Source organism: Lepisma saccharinum, chromosome 27, assembly GCF_977018435.1.
Source record: "Lepisma saccharinum chromosome 27, izLepSacc3.1, whole genome shotgun sequence".
In the NCBI taxonomy this organism is placed as follows: Eukaryota; Metazoa; Arthropoda; class Insecta; order Zygentoma; family Lepismatidae; genus Lepisma; species Lepisma saccharinum.
Window position 1 is genome coordinate 57459399 of NC_139255.1, and position 25900 is coordinate 57485298.

At 38.5% G+C, this 25900-nt stretch overlaps 1 protein-coding gene across 3 annotated transcripts in view; it reads left to right on the forward strand.

The window, feature by feature from the left end:
* Nucleotides 1-25900, forward strand: part of Fak (protein tyrosine kinase 2 Fak) — a 211903-nt gene that overhangs the window by 24683 nt on the left and 161320 nt on the right. The window contains exon 1 of one of the 3 annotated variants that reach the window (XM_083113122.1): nt 11508-11575. The exons of the other annotated variants lie outside the window; for them this stretch is intronic. Coding sequence (XP_082969248.1) covers nt 11529-11575 — 47 coding nt within the window. The 5' untranslated portion in view covers nt 11508-11528. Of the gene's footprint in view, nt 1-11507; nt 11576-25900 lie in introns of those variants that run through there. 3 annotated transcript variants of the gene reach the window in all.

Consider the following 25900-nt stretch of genomic DNA (forward strand, 5'->3'; position numbering starts at 1 on the left):
TATCATACGAACTATATCCTTGCACGGAATAGATACCGGGAATCGCACGTGGAAAGAGCCAGTATAATTATATCGTCCATATGTTGTTTTTTTTTCATCCGTCTTATCACCATTCATTCCCATCGTCGCGATTATTTAAAAGTGACAACGGCGAGGCAGAATAATCTGTAATTATTATCAAACCACTTTAAACCGTTGATCTAGTCTCTTTGAGCATAAAGTGGAATGAAACATAAACCTTTCGTGTGGGGATAAAGTAAAGTTGTAGCTCCTAATGTTAGAGACAATTAGAGTTCTGCAGAAAGACGATTTCGCTCTAGCGCCAAATAGTTCTTACGGACGACGCTAGATAGCGTATGGATTGAGAGCTCGCTCGAACAAGGGAAGCCTAGTAGTACACACATAACCGAACCGTAATTTGTCTGTGGTAGTGGGCCCTCAAATATGGATCGTGAGTTGAAAGACACAGTGAAATTGAAGAACATGATCATCATCTCCATGTTAAAATGTAGTTTAGTCTATCTTACCAATACACAGTGAATGAAATAGGTGAATGTGGGCTGAAACTACCAAGATGGATATTTTACACATATGTGTACGATTATTGTCACATAATATCCTATAGTATGCGCCCAAAGGTGGGAGACTCAAACTAGTACGAGCGAGCGAAAGTGGTCCCAATGGTTCTATATTTCTTTTCCGGAATGTCTGGAGTAGCGACGCGCAGAGGCGAAAGCTTGTGGGCTGGGCCAGACTATGTGGCGCTCTCCTGAATGCAGAATTCCCCTAGTAGGCTTGCGAGCTGTCATGTTTACTACAGAACTGCTGACGAGGAACACTCCCGCAACGTGCGCCCAGTTCGCGTTCGCGTTCTCTTACTCCAGACATTCCGTAAAAGGAGTATACCTTAGTATCCAATGTTAATTGGACATCATCCATTGTCTGGTGCTTTAAAGAACTAGACAATGGTTCAGTTAACATCGTATGCTATTGTAGCCTCCAGTTTGAAGTAAAGGTGCAACAATTTGTTGAAGCTCTTCAAGTTTCATCTAGCGGTGTACATAATGTCCCGAACATTTTTGAAATTGTGACTTCTCCTCCGAACAGCAACAGAACTATAGTAGCAAAGGAGAGAGCTATGGTCATTTTGATCATTGCGAAATTGACTTCGTGCTCACAGTATTGTAGGCGTGGATAATCGAATTCAGAGTGAGTTTTCGCGTCGTTGGAGAAACGCGTTCTGCAGTCCAAGTTCCCTGAAACCATCCACATTCATTCCGAATTCCCCCCACGTGCATATTGCGATTGGGACATCCATTCTGTGAAGTGTACAGGTGGTATTTTAAGCAGCAGGACGTAGTTTTTTCTCTCTTTCGCCATTTAATTATGTGCTGTGCATTGGTTGACGGTTGTCCTCTTTGTGCTCGTGAAGAACATGAGTATTCACGTTTCACCGGATGGAGGCCGGAAGACGGTGCAATTCTGAACAAGAACTCCCAGGAATTAATAATAGAAGATTTATTTTTCCTTCACAGATTTTTACCTTTATAATAATCTGCTTCTGTCTCGCTAATCTGGTTGTCTTCTTTCCTCGGCGTTCAGATATGTTAATTTGGATGAATATGTATAAAACGTAGGGTTTTATTTGCCGTGTTTCTAGAGTGTGCAGTTGGTGTGGAACGGAAACTCGTTGGTAGGTTTACATGCAAATGTAAACCAGACCTGCTTCTGCAAGCTATTTCCAGTACTTTTTTTTTATGCAGTCGTAAAAGTTTTGCTCGAGTCGACAATATAGATGGTTGTGGAAACCAATCGAAGAATTATCGGAGCGAGAACGGTTGTTTTTCATTTTCAGGGTTCAACGGTCTTATTGCGCCTTGCCCAACTGGAAATGATGACATGAGTGTGGACTTTATCATGGGTATTTTTAGTGCTGCACCGAAATGGGAGGGGAGGGGGTTATATTTTCTTTGTCTCTAAGATGACCAAAGGTGTTTTTTGGAAATTCGGATTTGAATGCTTTAAAATTGCATGGGGTTTACCATTCTTCCTACGTCTCGTGTGCGAGGAGGACATCTGTCTCGTTCCCGTCTCGAAACTAAACATGTACTGCGCATCACCGCACAAACTTTCTTATTTGCTCTTTGACACCTTGCTTCGACACTACGTACCTTCGATAAGCAGAATTTTATTCAAAATGCGTGTAGAAGAATGTTGCATAGGTGTTGCCTAGTAGATTAACTGTATAATGAACAACATATACGACCAATCTATTAATTAAGTAGATATCCAATTAGTGTGTGAATCAGTTACATAGTAAAGTAAATTTGGATTTAGAATATCTTGATGTGTAGTTTACCAAAGTTTCGAAAGTGACCCAGAGTCTCGTATCGACAACTCTCGAAGCGTGGGGTCTCGTTCTGGTCTCCAGTTCTTAAATGCTGTCACCCTGGAATTGCCTGAAATGTGAACGTTGGATACATGATAATGGGGTAAAATATAATATCGGCAGCCTGGTGCGTCAGATCCACTCCCGATTTCGCCACCCATGGTCCTGAGTTCGAGTCCCTGCCTATGCGTGGGTGTTCTTTGTGAGCACCCTTTCATCAATTTAATCTAATTATCACTCGATCATCGCTGCGATGAGCGAAAACTACAAAGAAAGCGACGATGATAAACAAAGTTTCAAATACAATAGTTTTCGTGATCGAAGTCCTCAAAGCCTTAAAGTTTTTCATCTCTTAAGGGAGCTTTCAGACCAGAGCGGCACGTGTCATTTGAAAACAAACCTAACTCAATTAACTCTAGCCTTCTTAAACCCGAAGGTTTGTGGCTGCAGCAACACAAGCCTCCCATCCATTCCTGTCCTGGGCAAGATCAATCCAATCTTTTCTACCCTTGATTGCCTTCAGGTTCATCTCACCGCTATCCCTCCATCTTCGTCTTGGCCTTCGTACAGGTCTCTTACCATCAGGTTTCTCAACAAGAATCCTGGAAACTCTTCTTTCCATTCCAATTCGGGTGTTTTCTTATGAACGTGAGGGACCGTGTCTCTTTGGTCTGAAAGCTCCCTAAAACGTCGCCTGTCAGTTACACCACAGGTACGTTCCCACCACACCGGAAGAGCAGCGAGTGCAACAACGCCATTGTGCAGGTTTCTCCAAAACAGTCCGAGTTTCGCGGCAGCTGCCCCCGCCACACCCAAACAAGCAAACCCAGGTGAGAAGTGGAACGGCCATGTCATCGCACATCTGCTTCGACAAGTCAGGTAATAACTCGACACGAGTACCACGCAAGGGCACTGATTTCCGTCCGACCACGCAACAGACCCTCCACATCCGCTCGGGGGAAAACACAAGCCATCTGCGAGTTCAAATTATATTCCCCGCTTCCCTGGTCATTCATGACATGAATACTTCGTTTATCATTGTCGTTGTAAACGATCAAGGAAACTTAATTGACGGTTACAAATGATCGCTGCTCATTATGTCATTTGAGCCACGCATCCGCTTATTAATCGAAGATGGAATACGTTACAATTACGAACGCGTACGTAAACACCATTATATGCCGGGAATATGTGAATGCAGTTGGCCATCACTTTGAATATCTCTTCTAACATAGTTTAGTACTCGTTATGCAATATAATTATAATTGTCTGCATGCTAAAGATATAAACGGGACGTTACGGGACGAAAATGCCGGCATCTGTGCCATGGCTAGCCGTTCTGCAGTCACGCGCTATCTCGGCCCCGAGCCAAAGTGAACGCACTGTTTTAGTAGCCATAAGTACTTGATACCAGTCTGGATGCAAAATTCAAAGCTAGTGGTCGCAATCTGTGACTAAGGCAGTTCGTTCATTACGTCTCTAGTTGTGTGACTGCCAAAATTTGGCAGTTTTATAACTATATACTTCGTACTTCCGGAAAAAATTAGGACTGAGCCGATACGGGTATCTGAAAGTATCGGTCGATATCTGCCGATACTCTTTAGACATTTTCGTCGGGTAGGTAAAATTGCAGCGCGACATTCACGTGGAGTCTAAATATCGTGGCAATTATTCAAAATTAGAAGTTTTGATTGCATTTGCACTAGCATTGTTGGGGGGAAATGTATTTTGTGTTTCCGTACCAACTAATCTTAAACCCGAAGGTTTATGGCTGCAGCAACGCAAGCCTTCCACCTGTCCCTATCCTGGGCAAGATCAATCCAATCTTTTCCATCCTTAACGATTTCCTTTATGTCCGTCTCAACGGTATCCTTCCATGTTCGTCTTGGCCTTCCTACAGGTCTCTTACCATCAGGCATCTCAACAAGAATCCTGTAAACTCTTATTTCCTCTCCCATTCCTGCCACGTGTCTTCTGGTTCCGTGCCGTTATTTTAATATTTTGATGTAAGTCGATGCGTATAATTGGAGTGGGATAGTTGCACAATAATATTGATCAATATTTTGAACACATTTTAATTGTTACAACAATTTTCCTATGCGGAAGATTCCTGCACAGCTGGCATTCTAACAACCAATAGGATTTCTCAGAAGCCACGTGGATTTGCTTACATTGGCTTCGTTCTTAGATCAGAGAATCTCTTGGTTAGGGAAGTATATCGGCGTAGTAGAACTTATGTCAACATTTATTTTGATTCATCGGACATATAGAAGTTTATATTCTAGGGGAAAATACCAGGCACTTCTGTTGCCACTTCATAGTGGTGCATCCAGGCATCGTTCGCAAACGAGAAAGCGTCACAAAGTCAGCCTTAGAATATATCCAACAGACGTTCCCACATAATTCACACGGTGGCCACTCACCGTAGACTTCTACCTACCACTTAAGTGCTCTTTCTGTCTTTCTGTTCCCAGTATAGTACCAGGAAAAAGAAGAAAAAAGGTAGTCGTTGCGTCAGCCACCACATTGCTTGTCTTCTTTTGCATTGTTGTTGTATGGCCCTAGGTTTTGTTTCCGGTGGAGGTACGTTTGGGTGCGTAAAGTGTACACTCTTTTGCTATGTGGGAAAAGAGGGGCAGGAATCCAATGGTTCGTATATCACTAATATATAGATCCTGTAGTAGAGCGTTGAGTAGTCGACTCACGAATTCGCCAGTAGGGGTTCTGGGTTAGAATCTTGACCATTCCATCCATCCACCATTCGTTCTGATTAATATTATTAGCTACAAGTGGTAGAAAAAAGAAAGCAAAACAGAAGTTTAAATGCTAATTTAAATGTTGTGCATGTAATGAGTAGGGAACGGATATATAGCTGTTTTCACGCCGATCGTTTGAGAAATGTATTTTAGGACATGAAATCAAGTACCCTATAATAAACACACTTTGTTCCACCTTTTTGCACCTTTTCGTGAGATTAGTACGTTTATCCCCTCTTTGATGCTTCAGCACCGATTTCCTTCCTTGTCTTTCATGTTTTGTTAAAACAAATTGGACAGAAAAATAAACGACTGAGCAGCTACATAAAACCATATAGTCTCATTTTGTAGAGCAGAAAGAGAGCTCTAACATGGATTAATATAATCATTGCAGCCCCAATAGCTCCTAAGATAACGTAGCAAAACCCGCGAGAGAAAACACAAACTTCAACAAAACCTATTCGACAGAACCACAGTTCTCTATGCGGTCCGCGCGCATTACATACAGAATGCTCGGCAGAACCAGAGTTCTCTCTGCGGTCCGCGCGCATTACATACAGAAGGCGCAGGAAAAGAGAGCATTGAATGAAGGCATTTTATGAGCACCTTTTTTAAAACATTTGTAGAACCTTTTCTTCCCTTTCCCGACCATAATTTTGCACCTTAAAATCCTTTCCCTAGTAATGAGCATTCACACCGAAGCGACAAGTTATACGGGCACCTCCAGTCTAAAATAATAACATTCACTGCGCATGCGCGACAACGAAAACTATTCGACACGATATTGAGAAAACAGCCCAGTCCGAAATGTTGCCCTTATTTCTGAAGGTTCGTTTACAGGTGACACGTGTCGCTTTCGTCTGAGTGCTCCCTTTAAATATATAGCTTCTTTGCTCTGGTAATATTTGTGAAACTCGAGAAGTTATTAATCAAAATACAGTGTGGTATTACATTTGGTGAAAGAGTTGTGTAAGCCGGTGTAGATAATGGAAGTTGTGTTTAATATTTTCCGCTGACCGAATGCAGGAGAACGCGGGATAGAAGAAGGGGGAGGGGGGACAGCCTCTAAACTTCAGTGCGGTCTCACTGCGTCTGGATTCGAGCGAGGACTTCGGGTCGATACAAACTGCAAGGGCGTCCCATAAATAGTTCGGCAGTGTTGCCACCTGTACCTTTTCTACGGAAGTTCATATTTTTTCAATACTTGTTTTACAATCGTGCTCAGTGGCGTAATGAAGGGGGGGGCTCAATTTAACCTGGCTTTCTGATTGCTTTAGAAGTCGCTGTGACGAAAGAAAATGTGTATTGTAATATTGAATTTTAAGAAAACAGCCATTGCTCACGTAACTATTTCCAAGTTGTACCGTCGACGGCAAAGGTATTAGTAGACCAAATTGTCCATCATGCTCGTTCACTGTTTTTCGTAATGTGAGTTTCAGGAATTTAAATGAAACGTCAATAGGCGAAGGGCGGCCTTTGCTCCAGGAGTAGCACCATTCCATTTGTGTAATAATAACAGTTAAAGAGGGTGCAAAAGAAAGGAAGATTAAATTAGTGACTGCTGTCACATATACTGCGACTGTATTGCTTCCCAAATCCACTTGTTCAATTGATATGGTAGCAGAGCCAGAACTATTTGATTCCTCTCTCTCTTTTGTACGGATGGAAATTACTACGAAATATTCACTAAATTTCTTCAATTTGAACATTTCATTTCTCGGGAAGCAGGACTCGACTGATACAATTCTCAGGTTTTATTTCTTTGTAGTACGACTCAGCATATTTAGTCAGTCGTAATTGACCTTTTAGATCGAAGTGGCAAGCGCACTTCTCTACCTAAAAGCTCCCTTAGCATGCGCAGTGAATGGAATTTTAAATCCTTGTATCGGAAATCTGCGTAAGGGTGGGAATTTTTCGTTACAACTTTCTAGCTGCGACCCGCTGTGGTGTAAAGCGTCTGACTGCCGCCCAGGAGACCCGGGTTGGCTGAGATAAGGTCGGAATTCGTGCGGCTTTGTCCCTGCATAAAGCGACTCTGTGATTCGTCCAGCCTTTCCTTACATCTACTTTCTATTTGCAAATACTGTTTATTATTTTGTTTAACCTTTTGACGCCCAAGACCTTTTTCACAAGTAAGCCTCTGGGTACCGAGCCGATTTTGAGCAAAATGCAGAGTTTCAATGAAATGAGTGTAGATCGGAAGCTAATTGCCCGAGAGAGATGAGTGATATACCGTTGTACGCGGAATGAACCAGAGATTCAGACTATATGATTTTTTTGCAAATTCGGCGTATATGTGGTGGTGGGAGGGGGCTAACTCTCAAAATTCCAAAATTTCGGAAAAAAAAAATTGGTTCCCCCACCCTCCTCCCAAAAAAAAGTACATGACAGTGTCGACATGCACATGGAAATGATCGCTGACATGTAAGGAACACAAAAATATTTGCATTATTATCATATGACCAATGTAACTTGAGTTGTACCCCCAAAAGGAATGGTCGGCACGCCACTGATTCAAGCTTCAAAATGCAGAGGTACCTTGAAATGACTATCGCTCAGAAACTAAATGCCCTAGAGATATGAAAGATATACCGTTCGGCGTATATATGGAGGGGGAAAGGGGGGAAATCCCCTGAAAATACTTTTTTTTAAATAAATGGGGTTTCGCCCCCCGCCCCCCGAAAAAAAGGATATGAAAAGTTCAAAATGCACATAGAAATTATCGCTGGCATGTAAGAAACAGAAAAATATTTGCATCATTGTCGTATGACCAATGTAACTTGAGTTGTACTCCCAAAAGGAATGGTCGGGACGCCACTGATTCAAGCTTCAAAATGCAGCCTTTCCCCCTCCATTTTCATGAAGACAAAAAAATGCAAAAAACCATTTCTGTTAAATACATGTGTTAGGAACAATATAAAAAAATAAAATCGAAATTCTAGCCAAAAATAGAAAAGTTATAACGTAAAAACTACGACCTTGACACAGCGTCTCGATCGAGACGCTTGGTCCCCCGAGGGTTACTTTTGGGTATCTCGTTCGAGACGCTTGGGCACCAAAAGGTTAAATAAGAATGGCGGGTTGTGGCACAACAATACGATATTCGCAAATTCAAATGAGAATCTGATATTGTATTTTCAGCAGTGAAATGTTCACAAGTATGCAACATCTCGAAGAAACATTATTATTTCATTATTTGCTTCCTCCCTTTTGTCATCCGGTGGTGTCCCCAACGAATCTGTTAATGACGTCACTGGTCTGCTACCTCCAGCAAATCCTCCCAGTTGTTATTAAAAGACAAGCTCAAGGCCGGTGCAAATTTGATCCGTTCGCGGCATGTGGCTTGTAGTAATGAGCAACGACAGGCTTCGCTCGGATTCTGCAGTTTTTTGTCAGCTCTGGTCGTGTGCGGAGATCTCTGAGGATTTTTTTTCTCCTCCTCCATCCTCACACGGCGTGGAAAGATCAGCTGGAGAGGGGTTGACACAGTCACGTGACTGCAGCTGGAGTGCCGCGCCATGTGACTGCTAAATGCTCGTCTGCATTGTGGTGGTGTGCGTGTGGGGATACGTGAAGGCATTCTTTTTCCTGGGTATGTACGTTGTTCTTGTCAGGATGTGTTAAAGGACTCCATTGGCGTGGTTTTGTCTTACTACTTTACCAATCCGACTTGTAAGGCTCGGCGTAAAGCGCTACAAAGCTGAAGGTTCCAGGTTCGAACGGTTTTAAGTCATGGATGTATCATTTTGTTTGACCATTCATCCTCATTGTCGCGATTAACTCAATAAGAGCCTCTCTTATGACGCAGTGATAACACTGCAGCTTTGTAATCAAAGGGTCTCTGGTTCGATCCCCGATAGAGGCCCATTGCACGCTGGTTTAGATCTCACTTTAAACTGTATGCCCATTCCCGATTAGCCTATCTGTGCATAAAGTGGACTTGAGAGGAAAACTCGACCCAATCAATGGTTTCCATTTTAGGATTCACTTTCTAGTAGTGCAATGAAAAATGTTAGGATCTGTTTCTACAGTGTTTGTGTGAGTGTGTGTGCGCGTGGAACTCCAGTGGTTCAGTCGGTAGCGCGTCTGATTGTCATGCGGGAGACACGGGTTCGATTCCCGGTGTGCGTGATCTCAGGTGGGAATTTCTCAGACCATACCCCTAGGGTTCACCCAGCCTCGAAGAAAGGGGGTACCTGGTGGCAACCCCGTGGTGCCAAGGCGGCCGGAACGTGGTGCTGATCACATTGCCTCCACAGCCCCCGTCAGTCTTCATGCGTTTGGTTCAATGCACAGATGAACGCTTACCATACCCGCTTTAATTCGAACTCGGATAATTCGAACAGAACTTTATTCCCTTTGAAACCATCGAACATTTTTGTCCCCTTGGAGTTCGAATTAAAATTGTCCACTGTGTGTGTGTGTTTTTGTACTTTCTGACATTGATATTATCGATCTGTAACTGTTGTTCATTCACAACAAAACGGAGCAATTGCGCTATTTTTTTTTATAGCATCCTAACTATCATGGAGTCCTTAAATTTTTGCACCGAGAGATGAAACGAGGATTTATTATAGTGAGCTGACATTCGGTATTCCCCTTTCACAAAATTTCATCTTTCTTTCCCTATAGTTGCTGCGATATCCATAGTTGGTAATGACAAAAACCTTGTAAGGTGGTAACACTGTTGAGCCTGCTGATAAAACATTAAAATGGTGACCAAGGCAAAATTTATTGTGTAAAATTATGCACTAAAAAAGTAACGTTTCCACCCTCTAACAGGGGCTTCCTTAATGTTTTACCTTTAAAGTGCTAGAAATTTTGCTAACATAATTGACCGATCATGGTTATAGTTTTCAGATAGATCCCTGGTTTTGCTCCAAAAGCAGTTTGCTGCAACACCTAATTTCGACCTTACAGTAATCATAACTTATACATTGAGGCCATATAAGTATCTGTAATTGTCGTTAACTGTGGGATCATTGTGTAGTCTGTGTAACTGTTCGTCTGTGTATGTATATGTATGTGTTTATATATTGAATTCGTGTATATTTGTCTGCTTTTCTGTTCTTTGATTAATTGAGTTTTCTGTTTCTTGATTAATTGAGTTTTGAGTTCAGTGTAGTAGATTTAAGTAATGGTTGTATTTTTGATTTGTAGGTGCTTCCACGTTTAAAAATATGTTTCAAGTGTTCATTTACGCTTGTCTGGCTGTCCTATTTTCCTGTGCTTCTTGCGGATGTATTTGTACGCTGGTCAGTAGTTTCTGGTAAACAAAATTCTTTGTCTCTTCGATGGCATGGTGTTAACTCTGTCGCCGTGCAATTAAGTGGTCTAAGGTTCCCGGTGGAGGCACATTGCGTAGTGTTTCGAATCCCACTTTAAACTGCTCGTCCGGTACCTAATACCCTGACCATGATATGAGCATATTTCATCTTATATTGGTCTTCCTCAAAGAGTAATAAGTGGTTTACATCATGTGCTTGCAAGTTATGATCCTGGGAAAACATAACTTTGAGTCTGTTTTCTGCGTTTCACCACCACGGTAAGCGACATAAAATAGTTAATAATTAGAACAAATCGCAGCTGACATTCGCTAATTACCGCTTGTAAAACCGTACTAATTGTATTATGTCCGTTCAGTACATATGCTACATTCTTAAATATGCAAATGACCTGTTGGACATCGTGCAAGATTCCGTTGCGCCCTCTGACCACAGCGCCCATTAAAGCACCGAAAAGATACACTGTACACCCTTGCCATAAGAACAGCCTTGTTCATGCCATTATCTCGAACATACACCCTTTGTCTTCATTAGTCCGCTCTTCATTGGCAATGAAATTAAATGAACATATTAAGCTTGTATTTTTCGTTAATAGATGGCAGGACAAGTTTATTGATATATCTTGGTTACTGAAACCACGTACAGCCAGAAGTTGTTCATTATTTTGTAACATTTTTATGCACACTAATTATCCCAAGAAACTTCAGAGAAACGCAATGTGCAATTGATGTAATAATAATAGTAAATTGCAGTTTAAATTCAAGTCTTCCAAATGAACATTTTTTCCATGAAAACATAATGAACGTTCCGACGTAAGGAACTTTGTAGCGAGAAAAGTATTTCTTCTAAAAAGGTGCTCCACGCTAAATAATAGTATTATCTATGAATGCAGTTTAGGAATATAGGCTGATTCTGGTCAATTAAAAAAGTCATCCTAATATATGTAGACCAAAATGCTGATATCCATCTTTGGTCGATTCGTTTCGATGTCGGTCGTATCGTTTTATCTCCTTTAAACCTTTTTTTCCAAATTTCCAATTTCTCTTAAACGAGGTTTTTCTCTTCTCTGTGTTAGGTAATCTATGAGGATATCTCAAAATGACTGCCACGCATTACCCTGTTCTTCGTTTGCGCGACGGTTTCAAGTATGTACAATGTTTATTTATGTAATAATAATAAGACATTTTCTTGAACGAACATAGACGCATCCATGTTTAGTTCCATACCAGTTTTTAACCTTTCTCTTGTTAGTGCATAATGGTAGAGTGACTGTTAGTTGGTTGCATCGTTTTAGCTATGTTCTATGGCAGTTTATATTGCATGTAGAGCACGTTCTGTGTGGTGTGGTTCGTTTTCCTTTCTCTTCTGAACTATACAAGTATGCTTGCATTTGAGAATGATTGTCTTTGAAACTAAATGTTCTTATGCTTCATGCTTTAGTTTTTCCAGTTGATTTTTGTGGATCACGTTGCTTCTTCTTTCACGACATTTCTCCTACAACGAGACCGCCTATTCTCGAATTGGCAATTGTGAGCTTGTGCTACGTGGTTGCATATACATTCGGGATAAATATTGCAATCGAGATTTAAATCTGGTGATAAGAAAATAAAAAGGAACACTGATTTAAACCACTTTTAAGACATAATTTTTAGACTAATGTACATAAGGATTTTGTAGATATCGGAATCACTTTTGGTCAAAGTACACCAATCTTGTAATCATTTAATGGTGCTTATTAGGCTCTAAGAAAGGAAACATTATACAGGTACTGATGGGGTGAAGCTCATAGGAAAGAATATGTAATATGTAAACTGTAAACATACTTAGCCTAACATCATGTTAAGCTGTAAATAGTGTCATTTTCATTAAACTGTAATTAAACATGGCAGCTGATATTTTGCAAACTATCATTAAAAAGGTGGGCAAAAAGACCATAGAGAATATTTTAAGTTACAATTATATCGTACATCCAGAATATTTTATTTTCACTGTACGAAAAGTTACTGAAATTATTATTGTTTCATTAACACACTCCACAAACATTACCATAGTAGGTTCATATGTACAGTATCAGAAACAGAAAAATGTATATTTACACACAATTTTATATTTGCTTTAATCGAACTGCTCAAATATTTTTCAGGCCCATTTACTAGAAAAAGCCTTTCTGTAAGAAACACACATCTATATGTATGGTGTCAAAATCCATACAAGCAATTTTAAGCGTATTTTTTTAATCAAAAAACTTTAATTTTTTTAATCATGATTTTTATTCACTTTGGGTTGCAGCATCGAAACGAGACGCCAAATAGAAAAACGTTATTGGTGCCGTAATACGCTGTAAATGATGGTTTGAGCTATATACGTATTTCGAGGCTTGAGATGAGATCGAGGCGACACCGAGAAGGAACAAACACAACTCGAGACGTCTTCTCGCCTAGATACCATCCCTAGGTAATGCTCATTACCTTTCCGTGTCCAATCATTTCTTCACTTCAATATTTTCAATATTTAAGGCTGTAAATATATAGTTGCTGAAGTTAACGAGAGAGCAACCACAAGCAATCCTGAATTCGAGTTGGTCTTCCCAGCCGAATTGCATTTAAAGACTTCGTTGTCATCTTCAGCTCCTAAGTGGTATGAATTTGTCACCAAAACGCGTAAATAACGAAGTATGGTTTCGAATCCCGTTTCACTCTCTTGTATTTCTCCAAAATGTATACCGACAAAGTGCCTACAAGTCCAGTCAAGAAAGACTAGAAAAAGTAAAGAAATCATACTTGCGATCAATAATGTATGATTTAGTTCATTTTACTTCACTTTCCTGCCCGTTTTGGCTAATCGCGAATATGAAGATGAGTGTTGGTAAGATAAGATTGATGAAGGGTCAATCAACACAAACGTATAGGGATGACAACACTAGTCCCACATAAGAGTATACTACTGGCTGTGGTTCCAGGCACCAGAGCCTCGCTAGACTGCCAAATACGTTAATAGATAAAGCAGGTCTAATTCTCTTGTTAAATACATCTTCATTTTTCATCTTAGCTGCCCTTTTAGTAAGGGTTTTTCATTCAATAAATAGGCTATTTATTTACTTAATTGCTAATTTCCAACTTTACCTAAGTAGGGGTCGTATAATAATGATTAAAAAAACTGTCAAGACTTTTGATTTGTTATTTGGTAGACACCCTGCTAATGCACATTGGGTACAAATAACTCGAAGTTAGATATCTTAATATCTTTGATGCGGTAACTTTTGTTTCATTTTGAAGGACTCAACTTTGCGTTTTTGCACCGTCGTTAGTTAACAAACTGCTGAAAACAGTTCCCCAACGGAATGTAACGTAGATGATAATGTATAAAGTGGTGACTCAAAGAGAACATTTGAGACCTTGACAAGATACAGAGAGCCATCCCTTGCGCTTTACTTTCTTCATAATCAACTCCCTAATGTTGAGGACTCGAAATTGTAACACTTCCTGTACAGTCAAGGGTGTGTAGCTGTTGAAATCTAAAACTGCCATGGCACAGCGGATTTTCTTTGGGTGGCACGTGGTCAACACACAAGGGCCAGATTCAATTTCAATAGAGGCGGAATTCACAATCCCGATAAGTATTTTTGTTAAGTGTTTCGTCTGTTCAAGCTGTTTTTGCTGTTACGAAAATACTCCCTGTTCATTTTATATTTTCCTCTTTTGGTGGGCTGTGGAAATGATATTTTTTGTGTGTGTTCTGCTTATTTTGTTGCATTTCTATAATTTTTCGTCGTATCTGCTACAATTCTTAATTTCTCTTTAACTTTCGCATTTCACATCTTCAGCCATTTGTTTGTATATTCCTTCCTGAGCCTGCTATTTTTTTCCTTGTGTTCAATTTCTGTTGTCATTATTCATTTATATCTCTTTACATGGCCTACCAATATGCACCTGAGCATAGAAGGTCCTTAGACAAACTTTGCTCTTTTCTTGTCAAAACTAGCGCACTAAATGCACTTTTTTTTTGTAGTAGATGAGTTTTGCGTAGAAAAACAACTTTTCCGTGCTCAGGGACCCCCGCACGAGTTAAAAATAATTGTTTGTGTGCGTTTTATTACAACTTTGTATGATCCTGTTGCTTCCAATTAAGCAACTAATTTCATTTTTTCTATCATGATTTGTTTTGACTCACAAATATCCAATATTACTGAAATCACATTCTAAGCAAAGTACTACATGAAAATTACGTTCAAGTATTTCAGTCAAAAATAGTTCGTGCACTGTTCGTTTAATGTAGAATGAAATCATATTTGCAAATATTTTTTTTTCATGAAATAATGTAAATTCACTTCGTCAGAATTCAATGAAAAAAGAAGGATTTATGATAGAGAGAACGTTATTGGATATGATATTATGATAATAGTTTGATATTAAACATACGCATTCTTGAAATTGATTATTAATTATTATTGTAATTGAACGTTACACCACTGGCACATTGAAAATGAAGTAAAGAACACTAATTTAGAAACTTTTATCAGCCTCCCATAATTCTTGATTTTAACATGTTCTTATTAGTCACGTGTACGAAAAATGTGTAAATAGTTGTTTATTAATTGTAATAATATTTATATTGTGATATACATATATAGGACACGTGTACTTCAGAGTAAGGAAACAAAATCTGTGTTTCTTTTCAGATCTCTGAAAATTTTTCGTTATAAACGCTGGGGAAATTGTATGCCTCAGGCCCCACATCCACCTAGCGCCGACCCTGATTTCACCAGTCGTAAAATTTCAGTGAAGCAATTTCGCAAGATAAATATTGTATAGATTGTGCAGTTAACATATCACAAAATATGTCTTCTAAAGGCAGATTCACTTCACAGTTTTTTTTTTTTTTTTTGTACGTGCTTGGTGCGTGTCTCAATCGGACGAGGCGCGGAAGGGCTGCTGGGAAATGCAGGATTTATGGCGGTGTGGGCCTTTTTGCGTTGACAGCGTGTTTGTGTAAAGAATGGCCCGGGGTGTATGGCTTCCTTGTGCCTGTGTTTGTGGAAGTGGATACATGACGCTTCAACTAAGAAAGACGTTTGGAATAATATTTCCGGAATGACGGGGGAACATTCCATTGCATTATAAACAAATTGAGATCAGATTTTTACTTGCTGACTTTTCTTGTGAAAGAAGACGCTCGAATTGCAGACAGTTGCTGCTACGTTCTCTCCAGTTCAGAATACTGTCGGGCGATTTCGTACAAATTACGGGGGATTAACAAGCGGAGGGGGCAGTTGCCATCCTCCTACCCACCCTTGAGATCTCTGAAAAACAACAGAGGAAAATTAGAATATAGAAGGCGGCAGAGCCATATGCAGACGGGGTTACGCAAAATTCAGTGAAGTCCCAAGGTAAACAGAATATTGCATATTGTAGTAATGGTGCCATTATATATTATAATCTCAAATTTGGCTCACAGTGCTCCTACAAGATAAGAAATTTCCCTAATTGTAGGGAAATTTAGGTAAATTTTTTAGGTGAAAAGGGAAAACAGAAATTCTTATGAGAATATCAAAATGGAAGGGAAATTTAAGATATTGACTCGCATATTACATTCAATCTCGTAGAAGACTCCCGTCGTGTAAATTAATCCCACCATAAAAACCGATTGATTAATTTTCTTTATTTTATTTCGCTTCTAGCAGGGTTTGGCCCACTTGAAAAACCCCATTTTAAAACCCAGTAGGTTTTTCATTAACTTTGGTATTTCAATGATTTCTGAAATGAAGGAAGATTGCATTTTAGATTCTTAGAATGCGATCACGACTGTCATTATAACTCGAGATTAATTTTGCTATCTAAAATGCACAACACTTGTAATATTGAAATGAAGTAGAACGAAATATCAGAGCTCACTACACCAATACAAACGTTTAATCTTTATTATGAAATTACATAGGCCTATAGTAAACTGTAGATTCTGCAGGTACTTTAGACAAAATATTCCAATATGTATGTTGAACAGCAACGTATTTATGTTTGCTCAATATTGAATACATTCGTTACTGCAGTTTGTATACCAAATAGCATGGAATTACATATACCATTATTGATGCAACATCTGCTAATATCAATTCAAACATACAAACTTGCTATCCACAGAGGCACAGAGGTAACCAGGAAATCGTAAGAGAATAAAGGATAGAAATAAACATTATTATGGTTTGGCAGTTTGTTGTGGTCTGGTAGTTGATGTGCCGGGCGGCAAAGTGCAGTGGGTAGGTTGAGCGGCAATTACAAATGTGAATTATTACATCTATTCACATTTTATTTATAAAAGCTCGACAAAACCCAGGTGGGTTGGGTTTTTTCAAACCCTGGCTCCTTGTGCCATTTTGGGCTAATTTGCGAAGATTGGGATGAATGATGATATGATGAAATTGATGAATGGACACACACAAAATATCCATGGCCAGGCTGGGTAGCCACCATAGAAATGATAATACTAATTGTTTGAACTGTGTCGCTTTAACACCAGTGTTTTTTTCATTCAGTGCGGACTATAGAAATTTTGGTAATGATGATGTGTAAGAAACTGTACCGAACCGCCAAACACTCTTGCAAAAGTTGTATGCGGTAGTATATAAAGAAAAGAAAAACTATACGTGTTGGAGGAGGTCTCTATTCGCAACTACAAACCATGCCCCTTTTTGAATTCGAGCGACAGTGCAGTGCGTGTATGCGAATGTTGTAAATATAGGCAGATGTTCACAGGTTCGAAATTCTTTGCCTGGGGCGTTAATATGCATATCTGCCGTCTGTGGCACGGACTTAAACCGTTCCGTTATTATTTCAGTTTTTAACCACCTGCAAGTGTTATGATTCGTTCCGTTGAGGAACTCTCCACAAGCACTTCACGCATCTCATTCTGGAGCTGTTACAGAATAGTCTTTTGTCGCGGCGCTCCCCCGTTTCATTTATTTTGCGATCTTAATCTGAGATTCTCCAATCCTCCGGCAGCTGGAAGAAGACCTCGTAGCCTTTCGAACGTTGGGATCGATGAGGGATATTTGCATCACAATACCAGTTCCGCTCTATAAGACACGGGGCTCTCCCCAACGATGGTCAAGCAAGCTTTGCGCGGTGGCAGTCTGTCTTGGGCCGTTATTTTGGAACGCGGAGATGCAAACTTTGTTCTGTCTAGCTCCATACTACGCCCAGCGAACGGAAAGCAGTGTTGCCACGTCAAGGTAAATTTCAAGATAATCGTACTCGCAGATTTCTTCCGTCGTGTAAATTATTACCACCAAAATAATAATAATAATTTGAACTGGAAACTTCACATTATTTAATGGGAAATTCGACCAAAAGTTTTAATTTGGCGCCTAATTTGAATTTTAAGACACCATTTTTTTTTGCGACAACCTTCTTTTAATATAGAGAACGAGTTAGAAAAATGTACAGAGTAATTGTTGTTTTCAAATGATGTGCCCAAAAATAAATCATTAACCGGACAGTCAGTTTGAATTCTAAAGCAAACATTTCTGTACTTCCCTATCTTCACAGTGGAACAACGGTGGCTTAGGTGGTAGGAGGTCTAACCGTCACGTTGGAGACCAGAATTCTGTATTGCATCCATACTCTAATAAATGGGCAACTCGTGGGGAAGGGTGGCCGGAGCGTGTTACTGATCACTAGGCTTCGGATAGTTATGCATTTTGCATATAGCATATGCAAATGCATATTTTCAGTGTCTTCAAGATATATTGCATATTTTTCCGATTTTTTCTTACAAATGCATATTGTGCTGTTTCTGTCTGAAGATTTGCAGTTTCCTTTCCTTTGGAGGAATTCAGAAACATGATTCAGTATGTGTTCGCGAAGAATTCTGGCTACAGGCTCCAAAAGGACATTTGCTCTATTCATGAAGTGAAACAAAATGTGGACGGTTTTCCAAGTGAACTGCACGTTTCCGATTTGATGAAATTACAACATGCGCCTATTGTTTCTTGTGATGTGGAGAGAGTGTTTTCAGAGTATAAAAATATTCTCGTGGATAACAGGCATAAGTTTACTTTTGAGCATCTGAAACAATACGTAGTTATTAAGTGCTGAGTATAATGAGAGACAGCTGATGAAATTCCACCTTCTGTTAATCGTGACGTTCAGTGAAGTCGGAAACAGTTAGTGGACTTATGATAAAGATACATATAAAAAAAACATATGTAAAATATGGTCAATTGTCAGTAAGACAAGCCAAACTAAATTTTTTACTTATGTAAACAGTGGAATTAATAAATAGTTACAAACTATGGCTAAATTTTCTGAGATTGATGTAAATTTTTAAAATTTTAAATGCATATTTTGATCATTTAGAGAGCATATTTCGAGCTTTTTAAGAGCATATTTACATGCATATTTAAAGGTTTTTTAGTGCATAACTATCCGAAGCCTACTGATCACATAATATCCACAAATAGCCGAGATTGTGAATATGTGGGGCCCTACCTCCGCATCCGGCTATGTACCTTTATGGTAGGGGGTGTATCTGCAAGGCGAGTGTGTGTGTTACTATTACATTACAAGATTTTGGCTTATACTTCAGGAAAGAAGAGCTTACCTCTGTGTTTTATTTATTAACATATCTTCTTGTCAAACTAAGAGTTCTACATTCGAATTCTGAATTGTCGCCTTTATTATGTGATATACTTGGTACATTATGTATTCTTATTGTTACATACACGGGAGGAATGAGAAAAGTGACGCAATATATACTAAAACGCATGTTTTCCATGTCAATACTTCAAGTTACATTTTTATTCTTTCTATATATTGCTCTTTATAACTGGTATGAAAGTTTGCAACAAAATTTCAAGTTTACCGCCAAGGTGGCAAATTATGCCTAAATCGAAACCCTAACCTTATGGTTGCCTTTAAAATACCTGCAATACTTCTCTCTTCCGTACAGATTTTATTTTTCGGCATGCTGGCAGGAGATTAGAACACGTTAGAAACTTTTGACATTAAAGGTCGTGACATTTACAGTGTTGGCACAAGGTTTACACTAAATTGGAAACTGGTCTACAAAGCCAGAAGGCCAAGGAAGAGTGACGGCTTGAAAAATTATAGAAACGCGGAAATCATCTTGGAGCCTTGTAGGAAACCGCAGCATATACTGCGTTGTTGTAATGCTCGTCCACAAAATGTTTTCCTTGTTCCTGCTCATTTTACTGTTACTGCCTACCAAACAACCCGCTTTTTGCAACAAAACAATATTCATTCTGTGTGTTCCTCCTGCATTGTAATACGCTTATGTTTTTCTGCAGGATCTAAATTCTGTAAGATTACGAGTCTAATAATATCAAAGGGCTCGGAAGTTGATTACGAAGCAAGCTTTTTTTTAAAAAAAATTCATAAATAGCAAAGAGTCGTGTATTTCTTTGAGTTTGTTTTTAAGGTTCGTCTGCACCTTTGGCCAACACCAGCGGACCCATTCTCTAATTGTCCTCTCCTTTGGAAAAACCGCTATGATATTCCAAACTCTGAAAAACTACATCTCCTTAGAATTACTTCTAGATAGTTCGCGTGAATTTTCGTGTTGTTCGCTTTCGCTCTAGTCTGTATACTCTCAGTAGTTTCGTGGTTGCATAATCCTATTAAATTATTGAGAATATCTAGACAGTAGTGAAAGTAGGGATGTGCCGAAGCCGATTACAGATGTATGAAAATCGGCAGAAATTGACACATCGGCATCGGTATCGGAATCGGCAAAAATCTGATATTTAAACCGGTACAGATTATACTAGAGTTTTACCTTCTAATAAGTTTTATATTCTAGTTTTGTAAGATTTATTGAAAATTGGGTTATGATTCGTCATTATTGTAGAGTTTTTGTAATATAATTATTGCAAACTCTCAATCAGAGGATCAACCTAACAGTTGGGCTGAAAAGTTCGTAGGCTAACATAGTAAAAAATATTTTTTTGACAAAATTCGATTTTATTATTCAATATAGTTGCCTTCGAGGGTGATACAACGATTATAGCGGTCATACAATTTTTCGATGCCATTTTTATAGTACGATTTCTCTCTAGCCTCAAAATAGGGCTCAGTTTCGGCGATTACCTCTTCATCAGTGCTAAATTTATTTCCAGCGAGCATTCTTTTAAGGTCTGCAAAGAGGAAAAAGTCACTGGGGGCCAGATCTGCAGAATATGGTGGATGGGGAAGCAATTTTATTACGGTTGAATATCGCTAAACGTTGCTCCGAATCATCAAAACGTTGTTGCTTTTGATCGATTGTGAGCACGCACGGCACCCATTTTGCACACAGCTTTCGCATGTTCAAATATTCGTGCACAATATGTCCAACACGTTCCTTTGATATTTTTAAAGTCTCAGCTATCTCGATCAACTTCACTTTACGATCATTTAAAATTATTTTGTGGACTTTTTTGATGTTTTCGTCGGTAACAGTCTCTTTGGGGTGTCCACTGCGTGCATCGTCTTCGATGCTCATTTCGCCTCGTTTAAATTTAGCAAACCACTTCTCAACGGTTGATTTTCCTGGTGCAGAGTCCGAATAATGTTTATCAAGCCAAGCCTTGGCTTCAACAGTATTTTTTTGCCAAAAAGCAATGCTTTATTAACACACGAAATTCTTTTTTATCCATTTTTTCACAATAACAAAAGCTGCTTCACTCACAATGCTATATCTCACGAACAAATTATCCGGCAGCTGTGAAATTTATACACGTATCTTTTGAAGGTTAGTACTAAGTAAAAATCACATGGATTTAATTCTAGTAACGCCATCTATGAGTCAGCCTACGAACTTTTCAGCCCAACTGTTAACTATAAATCAAAAATAACACAGTTCATTGGTGAACCAGGATCTGCTGTTGTATTGGAAATTCAGAAATGAGCATTGAAACCTGAATCAAGTTCTGAGAAAATACTTGAGCATACCTGCTGCATCAGTATTCAGTGATTGAGTGTTCAGTGTTGCTGAACAGATTTGCGATAAGAGAAGAAGTAGGTTACTTCCTGAAGTGCTTCCAAATCTCGTATTTCTGAAGTTGAATCTGGCAGAAAAGGAATTCATTTTGTATTTCAAAGAACTGCTTGTGTACTATAGTTAAATCTTTAGTTTCACATCACCTTTTGTAAATGCAAATGTACAGTCGCATCTCTTGAGAATATGTATGTATATACATATGATACGCAATAGAAATGTACATAGCAAATATATTTTTGTCATGCTGAAAATAACATCACCTAACAGAATTTTCATATCATACTGAGAAAATTTATCAAAGACCTGTTCTAACTCTGTATAAAAATCATCTTTAGTATTATCATCTTTATCTTCCGTTGGTGCATGTATGTTTATTAAAATAATTTTACACCACCTACCCTGTAAAACTGCATATGATATCCTATCATTAATAAATTCTATTGTTTTAAGAGCCGAGATAATTCTATTATTTATGAAAAAGCCTGTTCCAAAATTATGATTTTCAGTACCACCATAGAAAAAAGTATAATTTTTAGTTTTACAATTCCCTTCTCCTGGCCACCTAACTTCCTGGACAGCTACTACATCTAATTTATACTTGACTATCTCATTAACTGTACACTGAAATGCCCCAGGCCGGTAAAGGCTCAGAACATTCCAGGTGCCTAATTTAATATTTTTCTTATTCCTAACGTAGATCTTATCCTTAGTCCAGGGACCTCCCAAAGTAGTCCCCACCCGGAGATCCGAACGGGGGACTATTTTACCTCCGGAATATTTTACCTTGGGAACATCCATGGCCTTATATTGTTGTTTCTTGACATGTCTTTTTACAGTGCAGAGTTGTCAGCTCTACGCCTAACCCCCAATATGAATGGAGGAACTACTACACAAGACAAACACAAACACATTAGACAGCACAACTACTACACAAGACACACACAAACACTTCACAACTATAACACAATATAAACACAAACACACCACAACTACTACACAAGACAAACACAACCAAATTAGACAGCACAACTACTACGCAAAACAAACCTACTAGACAGCACAACTACTACACAAACATACTAGACAACACAACTACAACACAAGACACATACATACACACCACCGATACTACACAAGACAAATACAGGGTGGGAAATAACCCCTTGCCAGGGGTCCACAGTAAAAAGCAACAACAATCAAAAAATCACGGAAACACCAAATGCTCCCCACGACAACTGCGGCCACAAAAACAAAATTAAAAGTTAGTATGTCTGCCAATGAGTCCACAGCAAGGAAAAGAGGTGAGAGGAAACGAAAGGCCACAAAGGAGAGGAGAAAGAGAAAGCAAAAGGAGAAGAGGAAAAGTAGAGGAGAGAAGAAAGATAGGATAGACGAGGAGAGGAGATGTAGTGAGGAGAATGGAAAAAGATTCAAGGAGAGATGAGGAAAAAAGAACAAAGAAGAGATAAGAGGAGGAAAACGAGAGGAGAGGAGAGGAGGAGACGAGAAGAGGGAAGTGGAGAGTAGAGTAAAGGAGAGAAAAAGACAAGAACGAAAAAAGAGAGCGCAGTGGAGTCGGAAATCCAGAACAGGAAAGGAGATAAGAGGAGTGGAGAAGAGTGGTATGGAGACAAGATGCGAGAAAAGTAGGGAAGGCGATACGAGATAAAAGCAGAACAGAAAGAGGGGAGAGAAGAAGGAGAAGGAACTGGAGAGAAGAGGCAGTTGCAGAAAACATCGTCTGAGCGTCAAGAATGGATGCATTGGCCAAAACAAGATTACTACTTGGATTATTCTTAGAAACTGAATTAAATAACTTGCACATTCTCCTCATGGGTTCAGCTTCGGTCATTTTGGTTCTTCCAAGGGGGATTTGAAAGAGATCAGTTCTGGGCCTTAACATACAGTTTGGCACATAAAAATTTAAATTCGACAACAGATTAAAATAATCTATTTTACCATTGATAAGCTTGGAGAGAAAAGTTATTTGACTTGTTTGCCTCCTTTCGTCGAGTGACGGAATATTAAAGATTTCGCGTAATATGTTGCTAGGAGTGAGTTTTGGATATGTACCATCAAGTTTAAATAGTAGATATCTGAGAAATTTATTTTGAAGCTTTTCTAATTTTTCGATATCTTTCTTGAATTGCGGGTTCCAAACAAGAGAAGCATATTTGAGTTTAGATCTGACGAGCGTATAATATAGCAAGAGAAATGTTTCCTTTTTTCTAAATTGATGACCCATTCTCATTATAAATCCCAAATTTCTGTGAGCTTCGCTTAAAATGCGGGCAATATGTGATTGGAATGTTAACTTTTGGTCAAACGTGACCCCTAGGTCGGTAACTATATTCTCACTTTGTACTAACACATTAGAAATAGTGTATGAATGTTGAATAGGGTGTCTGAAAATATATTAGCATTCACTAATTTAGTATTAGGAATTGTGTTGTTAGTTTGTAAAGATGCAGTAATTTAAATTTTTTGCCACTGACTCACATTGAAACTAAATGCTGATTTACTGCTCTAGAAATAACGGAATCCACATAAAACAATAAAAATTGTGACGCGGGCTTAAACAGTAAAGTGAACTGCTCAAATCTTCTCTACGAAAATGAAGCATTTTGATTGTTTTGCGCAATTAGCCAGAAATGGTAAAGCTACGCTCAATAACAAATTTCTATGAAGTACTTGAAGCAGTGTTGCTATGACACTAGTTTAAAAATCCCATCTAATTTTTTTTACCATGAAATGGCTCAAATTTAGATTTAGTTTCCAAGCAAACTTCTATTCTTTTATAAAATATCGTGACACGTCTTGGGATGTAGGGTCACCCTATATAGAGTGTATGTTTCGTAAGTTACACGGGTCTAGGAGCATAAACATATTTGTTAGGGCAGGATTTATTGTGCTAGCACCTTGTTATGGCACATGTTTAGAGTGTGTGTGAAATAAGTAATTGAAATGTGCAAAAGTAAAAAAAAAAAAAGAATGGATTTGATGGCAGTGAGTCTTTGTAAAGGACCATTCAGATGTGGATGCACTCACTGATAATGCACTTCTTCACAAAAGCAAGTGATAAGTTCATGTACCACTATTACAGATGTAAATTTGTGCTGAATGTACAAAATAAGAATTAGATAATTTTGCCTTTAAAACATTTTTTCCGCCCGCTTGTCAGACATATTTTATATGGTTCACCAAAGGTTTATTCTGGATAAGCCTTGGATCATAATATGACATACATACAAACATTATGCAACCTTAAACATCATTGGGAAAGAAGAGACATTTAAACCCACGATTGGTAAAGAAAGTCTTCATGAATTAAGTAATGATAATGGTATAAGATTGATTACTTTTGCAACCTCAAAGAATTTAATTGTGAAAAGTACCACTTTTAAACATAAAGATACCCATAAATATACCTGGTCTTCTCCAGATGGTAAAACTCATAATCAGATAGATCATATTCTCATTGATAAGAGAAGGCATACTAGTATAATTGACGTTCGTACACATAGAGGTGCTGACTGTGCCAGTGACCATTATTTAGTAATTGCTAAATTAAGAGAAAGACTCTCAGTGATAAATCATAAGCAACAAAATCTAAAAGTTATAAAATTTGATACAGGAAAGTTTACTGATGAAAGAATTAAGAAAGATTACCAAATTAAACTGTCAAATAGATTTGATGTTTTGCAGGATTTAAATGATGATGAAAATATAAATGAAACAGACGTAAATAAGAATTGGGAGCACATACGTAATGCAATAGAATCAGCAGCTAAAGAAAGTATAGGATACCATAAACCGAGAAAAAGTAAGCCATGGTTTGATAATGAATGTCATAATCTAATAGAAATAAGAAATCAGGCTAGAATTAGGTGGTTAAATAACTCTGATGATAAAAATCTAAACAATTATAATAGAATAAAGCGAGAAGTTAACCGCACGTTTAGAAGTAAAAAAAGAGATTACTTGAAAAGCAAAATTAACGAAATTGAAACAAACAGCAAAAATAAAAATATCAGAGATTTATATAAAGGTGTAAATGAGTTTAGAAAGGGGTGGCAACCTAAAGTAAACTTGATAAAAGATAAAGACGGTGATTTTCTAGCTGACCCAAGCGATATTCTAAATAGATGGAAGAACTACTTTAATGACCTTTTAAATGTCCATGTAGGAGATAAATCAGAAGTGAATGAAGTACACACAGCAGAATCTTTAGTCCCAGAACCTAACTTGACTGAAGTTAAAGATGCTATTAAAAGGCTAAAGGATAACAAAGCACCTGGCATTGATTTAATACCAGCTGAGTTAATTAAATATGGTGGAAATTCATTAATTTGTCAAATTCATAAATTAATTTGTTTAATATGGAATAAAGAAGAAATCCCTCAACAGTGGAAAGAATCCATAATTGTTCCTGTGTTTAAAAAAGGTGATAAAATGAACTGCAATAATTACCGTGGAAT